The sequence below is a fragment of the Mustela putorius genome, unplaced genomic scaffold (genome assembly GCF_011764305.1).
Source record: "Mustela putorius furo isolate JIRA1106 unplaced genomic scaffold, ASM1176430v1.1 tig00000430_pilon_pilon_pilon, whole genome shotgun sequence".
Lineage (NCBI taxonomy): Eukaryota > Metazoa > Chordata > Mammalia > Carnivora > Mustelidae > Mustela > Mustela putorius.
Window position 1 is genome coordinate 749,179 of NW_025421377.1, and position 14,730 is coordinate 763,908.

General features: G+C 37.7%; 1 protein-coding gene across 1 annotated transcript in view; it reads right to left on the minus strand.

Annotated features, from left to right (window-relative positions):
* Positions 1–7,300: 7,300 nt before the first annotated feature.
* The window catches only part of YIPF7 (Yip1 domain family member 7), a 32,811-nt gene continuing 25,381 nt past the window's right edge, over positions 7,301–14,730 (minus strand). The window contains exon 6 of the mRNA XM_004764903.3: positions 7,301–12,449. Within this exon, the coding sequence (XP_004764960.1) occupies positions 12,287–12,449 (163 nt within the window). The 3' untranslated portion in view covers positions 7,301–12,286. The remainder of the gene's footprint in view (positions 12,450–14,730) is intronic.

The following is a 14,730-nucleotide window of genomic DNA, read 5'->3' on the forward strand; positions in this document are numbered from 1 at the left end:
AGTATCACTCTCACACTCTCCTAAAGTGGAAGGACTGTAAGTTGAACCATCCTAACTGGGGAACCAACTGTATTTGCCTTCTACCAAAGCTCTTGTTTGCCCACCACACCTAGGATAAATGATGATTTCTGCTTCTTTTTAGCCAGCTACATCTTGCATAAAAGAGTTACTACAATCTTACCTGGAATATTCTTGACGGAAATTCGGTAAATCTAATCCCAAGGTTTCTAACCCATGTGATTCTCAGTAACATATGCAAAGGGAATAATGATCCTGAGTTGTCAATCAACAAACCTACACAGTACACTAGCCAGAGAGTATGGGGATGGTAGGGGAGAGAATATTCTTGCCAGACAGACTCAGTGTAATTTAAAATATCAGAAGCAAAATTCGGAACGTGTGGAATTGGAATGGGTGACTACAACAATGACTGAACCACAACAATGGCCACAACAATGACCACTGAGAGAGACTAAAAGAAATGGGACAGTGGGATGGTCAGAAACTGTCCCAGTGATGACCTAGAAAATGTAAAGAGCTAATTCGTAGATATCAAGAATTTCATAAAGTGAAAAATTTGAGTTTTACTAGTGATCAAAGAAATACACGTGAATTTTGTTCGCTTAAATTAATAAAACGTTTTAGATACTCTCAGTGTGACTTCTATACATGTTACTCAGTGTTCCAAATGTAGGACAAAACAGTTGTTACTTTCACTGTTACTGGTATCTACTGGTCTCAATTTTCTCCAAGATAGTTTGTCAAAGTAAAAAGTATAAAGTACATTAAGAACTTCAGAACTGTTTTGTATTTTTTTGTTGATTTTCTTTTTTCTTTAGCTCCTAGGTACTATTTTTAGGAATTCATTTTAGAGAAAAAAGTTTGAGTTGCTCGTCACCAACAACCTAAATATCCACCAGTAAGGGAAAGTTAAACATAAATTGTAACATATCTCAAAAGGAGAACGTTATGAAATCATTAAAAATTAGATATTGGAAATAAATTTCATGGATTATGAACTGAGTACATTTTTTAATGTTAAGGGGCATTTCTATCTTATAAAATATTTCTATTTATAAATATTTATAAATATATTCATATATTTATACAAATTATAAAACATTTTATAAAATAAATATTATTTTGTAAAAATAATGTGTACCTTTTGCCTTTTGCATACATAGCAATGAAGAAAAGCACCAAAATCTTAATGGCAGTTTTTCTATGTGATATTATAGGTCTTTTTTTCTCTTCAAAGTTTGTTGCTTGTTTTTATGAGTTGTATAATAAACACATTTTACTTTTATAAAAATTGAGTTGCTTTGAGAACCCATTCGATATTTGAGTTCATAAACTTGAAATCAAACTAATCAATGTAGTATGTGTGATTCTCCAGTTTTCAAGCCACTCCCACAAGACCAAGTAGGAAATTAGGAAACCAGAAGTTTATAATAATCCAAGGTTGTTGTTTGAAGCCAAGCAAAGCAAGTTGGCAGAAGTGGCAGAGGGCTGGTGGGAGTTGAGTGTGAGACACCATGATATCTGGCCTGGCTAGAAACAAAAGTGAAGTGTTTTGGGATGGGAAAGGAATACTGGAATATAAAAAGGAAAGAATTGAAGAGCAGATGATGCTAAGGAAATTTTTCTTTGGCGATGAAACAATTCAAGTTAAGGGCAAAGTCTAGAGTGTGACTGTAGTACTAAGGAGACAGTTGACAGAGGAAAAATAAAAGCGAGGACAGTGATCAAGGACCTCAGCAGATGGTGTACAGGACAGTCCATCTGCAGGATATGCAGGTCCCTTGAGATAAGAGCAAGACACAATAAGGATCCCAAATCCTCAGTGGTTATAACAGGATCCCCTAGAGGAGGGGGAGGAGGTGTCACAAGACAGAGGGTAAAGGCATGGCCTGAGAGGCATATAGGAAGTGACAGCGGGAAAAAGATGAAAACTGCAGTACTGCTTCCATGTTTGGAGTTCTCAGAATTCTATTTTTAACTAAAAAAATAAAAAATAAATAAAATTTTAAAAACCAGAACAAATACAAAAACCCAACACTTTGATTTTTAACATTTTTAATTATCATCCCTCTTTTAAAAATTTGTTCAGATGTAACCAATTTTCCTAGGGTACCTTTGTGATTACTTAGCTTCTGAAGGGGAAGAGGTTATAGTATCAGTTAATTTACTTCCCAGCTATCATTACAATGATTAATGACTGCCCATACAGAAGAGTGTGCTTTTAATTTTTTTTCTCATTAAAATTGTGCAAGGAATGTTGACAGTACCAATTGTACCTTAACAGGCATTTCAGGTTCAAGAATATTTGAGAACTATTCTGTGGATGGTTGCTCCAGTGAATAGATTTCAAATTATGTGAAATTGGTTTTATGTGAAAAGTGCAAGAGTTTGTCCTAAAAATACATTAATTTTATTAGATTGTTTAGAGCTTTGGAGTTCCCTCTGGACAGAGCCAAGAGTGCCTTCATTGCTTCCTCCATGTACTGAGCTGGTCCAAAGTAATTCTCTGTTGTGATGGTAATCCACCCATTCTGAAAGTGGTAAAATGGGGGTGGGGGTTTCATAAAGGCAAATGAACCCAGAGGTGGTTGTGGCCTCAAAGGACAGTGGTCAGGGAAAGACAGTCCTTTTCCTTTGAGCTCTCATCAACATATTCTCAAGGTGGGAGCTCTATGTCCAAGACCTCTTCATCACTAAGATTTCTGGACTTCAGAACTCCTCTGTGTAGTGTCTTATCACAACAAAGAAGCCTGAACTTCTTGAACGGTGGTGCAAGGCTTTCAGAGCCAGGAAGCAGAAGCAGCCAGCGCTCCTAAAGCTTGGGCTCAAAACCACGATGGCCGTTTCCACTGTAAGTTGCAAGCAGCCCAGATTCAAGAAGGTCAGTAGCACATGTGCACAGAGAAGGAAGGAATTTTTGGCAGTGGCCATATTTCTTGTTAGAGCCTACATGGTGTGGAGGGATGTAGGAGGAGGGGGTATGCCATAATGAGTATGGAAAATTGTTGTTCTTAGCAGGTTGAGGAAGAGATTAGAAAATTACTTGGATAAACGGATGGTATGATAGAAATAAGCACTAATCTCATGGTGTATAAAATGACAAAAGATGTGAAAATGATGAGACATGGAGAGTGTTGTAGACTGAATTGTGCGCCTGCTCCCCCCAGTTTAGATATTGTAGTGCTAAGCTCTAGTACTTAAGGATATGACTGTAGTTGTGGATAGCACCTTTAAATGGATAAGTAAGGTAAAATGAGGTCATTTGGGTGGGCCCTAATCCAGTAAGATGGGTGTCCTTAGAAGAGTGGATATTAAGACTTAAAAAACTGACTAAGGAAAAAATACATGAGGACACAGGAGGAGGCAGCCACTTGCAAACTCATTAGAGAGGTCCCAGAAGAAACTGAACTTGCAATCACCGTGATCTTGGACTTAAGATACCCAGTCTGTGGCACTTTGTGATAACAATCCTAACAGAGCAACGCAATCAGCATCTTCAAGACACTTAGCTCCAGTGGAGATGTAGATAAATAAAGAGGCATTTTTTAAATATATTTTTTAAAGATTTTATTTATTTATCTGACACAGAGAGAGATCACAAGTAAGCAGAGCAGCAGAGAGATTGGGAGAAGCAGGCTCCTTGCTGAGCAGAGAGCCCCAGGCAGGCTCAATCCCAAAACCCTGAGATCATGACTTGAGCCAAAGGCAGAGGCTTAACCCACTGAGCCATCCAGGCACCCAAAGACAAATGTTTTAAAGGAAATAAATGTGGTAAATCTTCGTTTAGTAACAACACAGTAGCTGTTTGGTCCCCATGAACCACTACAATCTCTGGCTTTTCACCATTACTCATAAATGAGACATTTCTAATACCCACCACAGGAGTGGACACAGGATGCCAGGGGAATACATAAAAAAGGCAATGTATTCTCTTTCTTTGTATGTTTCACTGGCATAAATTTTCATTGCTTTTTCTTTTTTGTAAAGATTTTATTTATTTGTTTGTGAGTGAGACAGCATACCAGTTGGGAGGAGGAGCGTCGGGAGAAGGGCAAGCAGACTCCCTGCTGAGTGAGGAACCCAACTCAGGCCTTAAATCCCAGGTCCCTGAGATCCTGACCAGAGCCAAAGGCAAACCCTTAACCAAATGAGCCACCCAGGTGCCCCTTCATTGCTTTCTCTGAGACATTCTATATAAAACACTGAAATACAGTAGATGCCCACCATGTATTAGTTCTTTAGGTACTCCCTTCCAGCCAATTGTATACGTACATAATTTTTTTATTTTTCTTTTTCTACCCCAGGGAAGGGAAATAAAAGTAGAAAACCAGAGTGGAAGGATCAGAAACAACAACAGCAACAACAAACCCAAACAACTCCACCAGCCTATTCCTTTAGGCTGCACACATGGGGCTGGGGGAGGGGGTAGGCCTGGCATTGGCTGCTCTAGGTCCTTTAAGAGAGAAACCTCTCACCACCAGTGGCTGCTGGTTCTGGAGCTCTGTGAAGTCGTGCACATGATCTGAGACATTTCTGGTGATTATTTTAAAATATTCTGGATTAATTCATTCTGCTCAAGAAGAATCTTCTCAAGATGAAACTACAATTGAGAGCAAAGATCAGCAAATAGAATTTTTCATTATTCTAAAATAATAATCTATGAAAATATGTTTCAGCAAATACTAATGGCTGTTTAAGGACGTTATTGTATTATCAAAGCTTATACATGATACAGGGTTTATTGAATAGTTGATGATAAAGGGAATTTCACATGGGAAATCTTCCTGGAAGTGGTATTTCTAATAGGATGAGGAAGCATTAATGCGTATCAGGGAGGAGTTATTTATATTTCTGATTTATCATTTTAATTAAGCATTGTTTTTTAATAGCACTCATGACTCAGGGCAGAAAATAAGGCAAGTTAAAGTTATAGGTGTGCGAAATACTCCACCCGGCTCTATGGTTCCTTGCAGAGAGACAGACCAAGGGTCGTACCCAAATAGCTATAAAATAAATGCTTTTGTGGTCAGTGTTTCCAGAAATAATGCTAGGAATAAAAATATCTTTGCACATTCTATATATATTTTTGGACTCTCTCCAGCAGTCTCTCTGGGAAAATGAAGAACATCAAACATAAAAACACTAAACAGCATTTTGGGGCCACTGCAAATAATCATTCTGAGAGAATCCAAGAAATAGGGAAAGATTCTGTAAAAGTTCCGCTCATACGCTTTTGACACAAGCACAGTCTTGCTTGTGGTTGTGCTGGCTTCTCTCCCATCCCCGCCTGCCTGTCCAACAAGTGACCCTCAGAGGGAAGTTCCAGATGGCTGCTTATCTACACGGCCCACACTTTTTATTAAATAAGGATAAACTCCATAGTTTCCACATTTTAAAAAGCAACACCGACTGCGGTGCCTATTTTGGGGGTAAGCTCACTGCTGCTGGGTATAGGCAGCGACCAAGGTTGTGCATGCTTTTCACTAGGTCCTGGGAAGGCCCTAGGCCTTCTTGCCCTTGCCTGCTGTTCTTCTGCACTCCTTCTGCCCTGGCCTGAATCTGCTATCTGTTCTCAAGAGCACTTTTTTTTTTTTTTAAGATTTTATTTATTATTTATTTGACAGAGCGAGATCACAAGTAGATGGAGAGGCAGGCAGAGAGAGAGAGAGGGAAGCAGGCTCCCTGCTGAGCAGAGAGCCCGATGCAGGACTCGATCCCAGGACCCTGAGATCATGACCTGAGCCGAAGGCAGCGGCTTAACCCACTGAGCCACCCAGGCGCCCTTTTAATTGTCCCTCTCTCTTTGTTACCAGTTTATCAGGATTCCAGGCGCTAACCATCAGGATCTAACTGGCTGATCCTGGTTCACTTGCCCCTGACTGCCAGGAAGGAGTCAGAGAGAGAAGCTAGAATTGCCTGCTTTGGTTTCTGCTCCGGCAGCCTGGGGACGTGGGGGGTGGGGGGGATACCCTGAAAATAAGAAAGAGGTTTATATGTTTAGTAGACACATAATTAAACTTCAGTGAAGACTTTTATTTCAAATTCATAAAATTGTGTTAATATTTCTAGTAACACTTAAAAACAAGTTTAGCTAGCCTTATGATCCTTCACCAATGGCGTTACCATGTCAAAACAATTGTTTTCTGCTAAGTATGTATATCAGTTAAGGTCATTATCCTTTACTCATAATTTTATTCATGATTTAATGGAAAAGCAAATAGTCTTTCTTAAAAGCTCATCCTAGAGGACCTATTAGAGCTGGGGCAAGTTTTCATTTACTGAGTAATTACTATGTTCCTGGCTGACTCTTGGCTATGTAATTTATAAGCTGTATCTTATTTAGATCTCACAAGGACCTTGCAAACTCTACATCAATGACTTCATTTTCTGTGTGAAAAAAGTCCCCAAACTGTCTACATGCCGAACCCAGGACCCGAATCTAGGATTTCCTAACCCCCTTCCTTCCTTCCTTCTTTCCTTCTTCCTTTCTTCTTCTTTCTTTGACAGCAAAGTCCTTATACATAAAATTATTTCCTCACCACTTCGCATGGCTAATTAGTAGTGTAAAAGCTCATGAAGAAATTTCATGAAGAAATCTACTTTTTTTTCTGAAAATATGTACTTAGTCACCATCATCATAGATTCTCTGACGTAGACTGATTTGTTTTTAAACTTAAAAAAAAAAAAAATCATTCCAAACTTCCATTTAGAAATGAAAACGGATTTGAAAAGCTATGGATCCTTGACTGTATCATTGAGACATGGTACGGAACCTACAGCGCTCTGAGAGGAAGAGGAGCAGGAGCTCATCAATGTGGTCTCACAGTTGGCATTCTTCACTGGGAACCAGAGCAGAGTGGCAAAACATCTGTCCTCGAATGTTGCAAAGGCCACTGCCCTAGTTAAACTGTTGTGAACTGGGGCACTTGAATCTAAGTAATTCAGGACTTTTATTTTCAGCACATGTCCCCAATCATTCCTGCAGAAATGAAGGCCATTTCTTGACTTCAAATGTGCCATTTACCCCTAGTACACAATCTGTAACTTTTATCCAACCAGTAAAGACAGAAAAGTGGAAAAATGTCACATTCTCAGAATTTAAAAAAAAAAAAAAAAAAAAGCTGAAAACATTTGAGGAAAGGGAAAAGTGTTGTCTGAGCCTATTAAACCAAAAATTTATATTTCCTGTTGAGTACCCTAATTATGGTTCCTTTCACTTTATCACTTATTCTATAATATACTTTACTGAACATAAATAAATTTCACCACTTATTAAAAAAGAAAAGTATCTCCATTCCATACAATTCCATATAATACACTCATTATAACTTGGAGTTGAGAAGAGGCCTATATTTTGTGAGATTTTCCTATCTAAATGCTAACTAGATCTGAATATGCATAGCTTCTTCCTACTAGAGTTAAGAAATGGGCCCAGGAGTCATGAACGTAACATTTTAGTCCTTTTAGACATTCTAGATTTCTTCTTCTATATTGTTATTCTCTCTCAGGTAAGGCTTTTCAGTTCTATCCAGCAATGGCCAAGGTTGAGGGGAAAGGATAAATCTGAGTAGAATAAATACTAGACATGTTGGTGGCCCTGAAGATGTAATGAGGGGTTTTGCTCAGTAAAAGACAGTGTTATATTGTGCTTATGGTTGTGGTTATGGACTCTGGAGTCAGGCTTCCCTGATTCAAATCCTGGTTGTGGATTAAATAACCTTGAGCAAGTAATTTTGCCTTTTAGTAACCCAGTAGCCTCATCTGTAAAATGGAGGTAATGATAAGAATACCTCATAAAGTTACTGTGGAAATTAAGTGAGTTAATAATATAAACCATCCAGGTCAATGCATAGTAAGTCCTCCCTAAATATCAAACTTATGAGAATTTAATACATGTATTTTTTCATGATTCTTCAAAATTATTTTTCTATCATTACCGAACATTTGACCATAGAGATGAAAAATAATTGACTCACTGCCTATTGTAACAAAATTTTAGATTACTTCTGATTTTTCATGGCTATGTATTTGCTTATTCTTTTCAGATTAACCTTAAAATCACTTCATCAACTTCCAAGAAAAATACTTTTGGAATTTTAATTGGAATTATATTAAACCTATACATTTATGTTGGGTATATCCTTCTATAAAATTCAATTTCTTATCCTGGGGTATAGTATACCCATCTGCATATTCTAGCCTTCCTAAAAAGTGAATCTAGTATTTTGTAATTATTTTCATAGAGATCATCTATATTTATTTTTACATTAATTCTTATGTATTTCATGATTTTGCCATTAGGAACTATTAAACGGAATTTATTCTTATGTGTTGCTCTTATGAAATATTTAGTACTTTGTTTATGTGGATATTTATATGGAGGTTATAATTTTTCATAGTAAAAACATCAAACCTTTTCTGTTATGACTATTTCTATGCATAGAAAATGTCAACTTACATCCTGAATTTAGAGCAATTTTTACCTATAATTTATTTCAGTAAAAGCACTTTCGAAAGGTAAAAATTTTAAGTCTATCATGTAAATGCATAGCTAAGCAATAGGATGATTTTATAAATAAATCACTTAAACAACATTGGTGCTTCATGTCTCTTAAACAAAGAGTCAGTAGGACTATCTCAGTCCAAATAGAATAAGATTTTAAGAGAATTCCATGCTTCACTAAGAGCCCCATTAATGGGTTATAAACTACAGAAGTCCAGCATTTACTCAAGTCCTGCCTTCTTTTCTAACATTCCTACCTTAGAGTTCTTCTCATTCATTTGTGATTGTCTAGTTTATTTACTGTTTACTTGTTTATTGTCTACTGCCCCGCCACTGCTACAGCCATTTCTATTAGGCTGTCACCTTGGTTGTCTTGTTTACTACAATAATCAGTCTCAAATCACAGTCTTATTCATGCATTCATTCAATAAATATGTATTAATCTGCTATTTTTTGTCAGGAACTGTTGTGGATAGACAAGGCCTCTGGCCTTGAAGTGTTTAAAGAAAGAAAACAAAGAAACAAATAACATAAGTTCAGGTAATTATAAGACCTCTGGGAAGGTAAGACGATAGACTGAGCAAAGCAAGGAGGGGTACTGGGTACTGTTTCAGAAAGAATAACCAGTAAAGGTCTCTTTAAGGAGGTAAAATATGAAGAGAGACCTGAACTATATGAAAGATGTGAAGGGAGAATATTGTGGGTAGACTGAATGGTTATAAAGATCTTGAGGTGGATAAACTTGGTGGTCTAAGAAGTAGCAATAAAACCAGGGAACAGGGGAGAGAGTGGCAGGCGATGGATGAGGTCAGGAAGGCAAATCATGGTCAGATCATTGAGTCAAGGCCTTCTCTCCACTAGTGCTTTTCGAGATTTGTTACGCATACAAATCATCTAGGATCTTGTTAAAACACAGACTCTGGCTCAGTTGGTCTGGGGCAGGGCTGGGATTCTGAATTTCTAACAATCTTCCAGAGGATTTTATTGCTGTTGTTCTGAGGACCAGTCTTTAAATAATAAGCTTCTGAACTATGAAGAGATAGTCGAATTCTATTGTAAATATGAATAAAAGCCATTGAAGGGCCCTGGACTCGAGATAACACAACTGATTTACACTTTTAAAGGATCATGAAGATTCTGTGTGTAGAAAAGCCTACTGGGGAGAAAGTGGAAGCTGGAAACCAGTAAGAAGATTGCTTCAGTTAGATATCAGATGATAATGGCTTGAAGTAACTTTGGCAGGGAATGAGCTCATGAGACATAGTCAAATTTCAGATACATTTTGATTACAGAGTCAACAGGATGTTCTGATGAATTAGACGTTGGAAGTAACAGTGATGAAAACAGACTACTAGTTTTTAGACTGAGCACTTGGATGGCTTGTGGCTCATGTTCAGAGCTTAGGGGAGATTGCTGGATGGATGGAAATTTAGGAGCCATTAGATTTTAAAGCTATGCAATTAAATGAGCTCATCGAGTAAGTGGGTATATACAGAAGAGATTTAAGATTGAGAAAAGGAAGAAAGCCCACTCAAAGAATTGAGACTTTCAGTGAAACTGGAAAGAAAAAAAAAGGGTGATGTCCCAGAAGTCTAGTGAAGGGCTTCAGCACAGGGGTTGGTGAGGAGGGTGATCAATAATTCAAACAAAATGTTCAAATAAAATGCATGGTTGAGACTTGACCGTTGGACTTAGCCAGATGTGGGTTATTGCTGATTTGACAAAGGAGGCCTCAATTCATTACAGGGTAATGAATCTTGGCTGGACAGTAACAGAAAGAGAATAAGTAGTGATAAAGTGGAGGCAGAGACAAGATACACCTGTTTCAAAGATTTTTGGGACAGAAATGGGCCCTCACTGGAGAGTGACGATGAATCAAAGGATTTTTATTTTAAGATAAGAGATAATGAAATATGTTTATGATTTGATTATGAGTGACAGGTGTGATACTCTGATTTATAAGATGAAATATACATTCATTCGGTCTTCACTCCTGTTTCTGGTTCAAAACTCCTAAAACCCTTGACATTTCCTGACGTTTTCTTTTGTATGATGTTAATGAGGTGACTTTGGGAAAACCCTTAAGGCTGGGGGCTGGATGCCAAGGGAACCAAAAGTTGAACTTCCAGTCCCACTCCCCAACTTCCTGGAAGGAAAGAGAGGCTGGGGGTTGAATTCAGGCAGCAGTGGCCAATGATTTAATCAATAATGCTTATGTAACCCTCCATAAAAACTCAAAAGGACCAGGAAGCTTCTGGATTGGTGAGCATAGGGAGTTACCAGGAGAAAGACGTACCTAGAAAGGGCAAGGGAGCTGTGTGTCCTTTTCCCATAATTTGTATATCTTCTTTCTGGCTGTCCTTCAGTTATATCCTTTTATAATAAACTGGCAATCTAGTTGGGTAAAATGTTTCTCTGGGTTCTATGAGCTTTCCTAACAAATTAACTAAAGCCAAGGAAGAGGTCGTAGGAACTTTCAGTCTATAACTGGTTGGTCAGAAGTACAGGTAACAGCCTGGACTTGCAACTGGCATCTGAAATGGAGGCCAGGAGCAGCCTTGTGGACTCAGTCCTTAACCGGTGAGGTCTGAACTATAACCAGGTAGACAGTATCAGAACTGAATCAAATTGGAAGGTGTCCAGCTGGTATTGGAGCATTGCTTGGTGGTGTGGGGGAAAAAAACCCTACACTTTGGAACTGGAATCAGAATTTACACAGATCAAGAGGAAAATATTATTTATATAGGTGGACAGTCCGGCTGTGAAGAGAAGAGACAGTGTCAGGAGGGAATGCAGAATACTCGCGCAGCGTGTGTGAGTGTGTGTGTGTGCACGCACACACATACATGCATATATATATTCTGTTGGTGGGAAGATGCAGTACTTTTCTTCTTTTCAATAAAATTTAAAGAGAGATCATCAACCAACAGTGAGAAACATGGGAAGAGTATTAGAGACTTGAGCAGTGAAGGAGTGGTGTGATATAATCATCTCGCAAGTTGTGAAAACAAGTTCAGTAGGATAATGTCGTAGGATTCAAAAGGCAGAACTGTGGAGCCATTTAAGATATAGTAATATTAAAATGAAACAAGGGGGCTTCCCTCTCATCACATGTGATTGTTTAGAAAGCAAACGGTAAGGTTACTGAGGACATAGGAAAGAAAGAAATTTTAATAATGAACCATGGCATCTAAACCTAGAAAGAAGCCTTGAAAAGTGATGAGTTAATGCATTGTTCAAACAGGACAAAAGAACAGATGTTATAGTAAATGAACTGAAAAACAGGAGGTTCTTTGAGCTCTCAGGTAAATTAAACCCTATATAACCCTCCCCTGCAATTCTTCAAAGGTGCTAGACAGGGTGACCTTAACCAGTAACGTAGTTTGAATTGTCATGAAGATTTCTCAAAAGGCTCTACATTGCTTTACTTTACACAGTCATCATATGATTTTATTTACTTACAATTTCTTAAAAATAGATCCATTGAGAAAAGCAGGGTACAGCATCAGTACAACGACTATATCCCCTTTGATTTTAAAGCATTTTAAAATGTTTTAATGCACCAAACCAAAAAGCAAAACATCATTCAAACCAAACAAGTTATTAAAGTACCAGCCTTAAGTGCTGTTTTGTCTCTTTGCTTATTATTCTCTCAACAGCAATAAAGCAGAAATCATATTACCGAATTTGAATGCTAACACATTTCCAGAATAATATGAACAGGAAACAAATAGAATCTTGAAACGCCATCTCAAATACTCTTCAGAAAACTGTTAGGAGGGCAAAAAGTCCATAAAGTAAGCCACAAGGGTAGGCAATGAGAAGCTGTTGTCCCTCCATGCCCAAGGCTGAACTGAAGATTTTGGAAGCCGAGAGACTACACCAGCTGATAATGACCAGTGCCAACACAGTTCCGAAGGTGCCCCTATAGCAAAGACAAAAGAGATGATTACCCTATATCATGAGAAAAGGAGATTATTGAGTCAAAGCTGCCTCTGATACGTCCTTGGTACAATATTTATAACTACTTTCTCCATTTGCAAAATAAGGGTGAGGAACTGTATGAAGTCAAAGGCCTTGGCCAGCTTGAAAATTTGTGAGTCAAACTCGCCATCAGAGGTAAACATTTTATACTTCAGTAAAACTTGAACTCATAGGAGTACAAAAACTCACCTACAGTTACCGTCATCTGTCAATATTCAAATCCCTATTCCTGAAAATCTTTTATAAAAACTATGCTTAGGGGAGCCTGGGTGGCGCAGTTGGTGAAGGAACTGCCTTCAGCTCAGGTCATGATGTCAGAGTCCTGAGATTGAATCCAGCATCAGGCTCCCTGCTCAGCAGGGGCTCTGCTTCTCTCTCTGAACCTCTCCTCTCATGCTTTCTCTCTCTCTCAAATAAATAAATAAAATATTTTTTGAAAAAATGTTAAAAAAAAAAAACTATGCTTAGGGCTTTCTTTTATAATTACACATTCTTTTTCCCACACTCTCTTTCCAAATTGATGCATGGTATGAACAGAAAGAAAACTGGACTTTTAATGCAGCAGGGGGCCTCATCCCCACTGCTCTCACGTCTGCTTTTCAGGTTTCTATCTGAAATAGCAAAGCCTGACACACTTCAAGTAGGGAACACAATTTTGTGTGTGGCTTCCCACCTCATTGCTGAGGATTCCTTTTGTAGGTGTATTGTGGATTTTTTAGAATATTGGGATGGATTTGTTCAAATTGTTATCTTCAAAAATAACTTTGGAGGCAATAGGTTCTGAAAGAATGAATGGGTAGGGATGCCTGGGTGGCTCCGTGGGGTAAAGCCTCTGCTTTCAGCTCAGGTCATGATTCTAGGGTTCTGGGATCGAGCCCCTCAACAAGCTCTCTGCTCAGCAGGGAGTCTGCTTCCTCCTCTCTCTCTCTCTCTCTCTCTCTGCCTGCCTCTCTTCCTGCTTGTGATCTCTGTCAAATAAATAAATTTTAAAAATATATTTAAAAAAAAAAGAATGAATGGGTAAATAAGGTAGTTAAGTCTAGCCATCATGGGGATAAAAGAGGAGGTATGGGAGGAAAGAGTGAATTTCATTTTTTATGTGCATAACAGAATGTGTTATTTAGAAAAATAAGCTGTAAGATCTACAAAAGATCACGAGATAGCTAGTCCCCAGCTTTAGATCGATGAAGTGACATGATGAAAATTACACAGTGGAATGGCATGAGGTCAAGATCTCCTACTTCCCAATGCCACATTGATCCTTTCACCATCAAACTACACTGTCTGAAGTTGAGAATTATGTTTATTATTTGTGAGAATGACAAAGATATTTACTTTTAATAACTGAACCAGAGAAAAACTATACAATATATGGCTTCTGATGCTGTGGATTATAAATAAACCAAAAATATTTAGAGTGTCCTCTAATAAATATGATACGCATTGGTTTAATAAATATATATTAGGAAAAATTTATAGGTCAACCTAATATATGTTTTTATGAACGAAAATGTAAAATTATATGTGATTGATTTGAGTGATATAGTATTATGCCCAAAAAGGAAATTTCAGTGTAATAGTCTTAGGGGGTTGGATAATTTACTCTCCTTTAATACAATTTAAAAGATTTCTAAATCATCCTTTATCATTTCAGAATGAATCTCTAATGAAACAGGGTCCAAACTTCTGATGATTCTCAAAATCTCATTTTAGTTGTTATTTTCTTCCCCTAATAATCTGAAGTCATTTGAGATGCTCAAATAGAGCATCTTAACTTTGCTGGATATAATGTTTTAAATTTTAAATTCTTAAATCGTAAATGATTACAGCATTCTTTGGCAAAAGCTTTCAACTAAATAGAACTAAACTCTGTATTAACATGTCAAATGTCTGTCCCAAACAACACAGTAAATGGAAAAGCTTGCTAAAGAACCCACTTGGGATTCTCTCCCTCTCCTTCTGCCCCTCCCATTCGAGCTAAATAAGTAAATAAATATATTTATATATGTGAGACCATGTTAAAACAGAGAAGCATTTCCAACTAAGTCACTCTCAACAATGTTATTAAAAAACTAAATGAGACATCTAAACAAAATTTGTAAAGGCTCTCCTACAATGTCTACCTTTGGCATTGGTAAGTTTTTTATATAATACACTATCCAGTGTAGTGTTAATAACCCAAAATGTGGATCATCCAAAAAATTTCAAATTGTGTCTTCTTT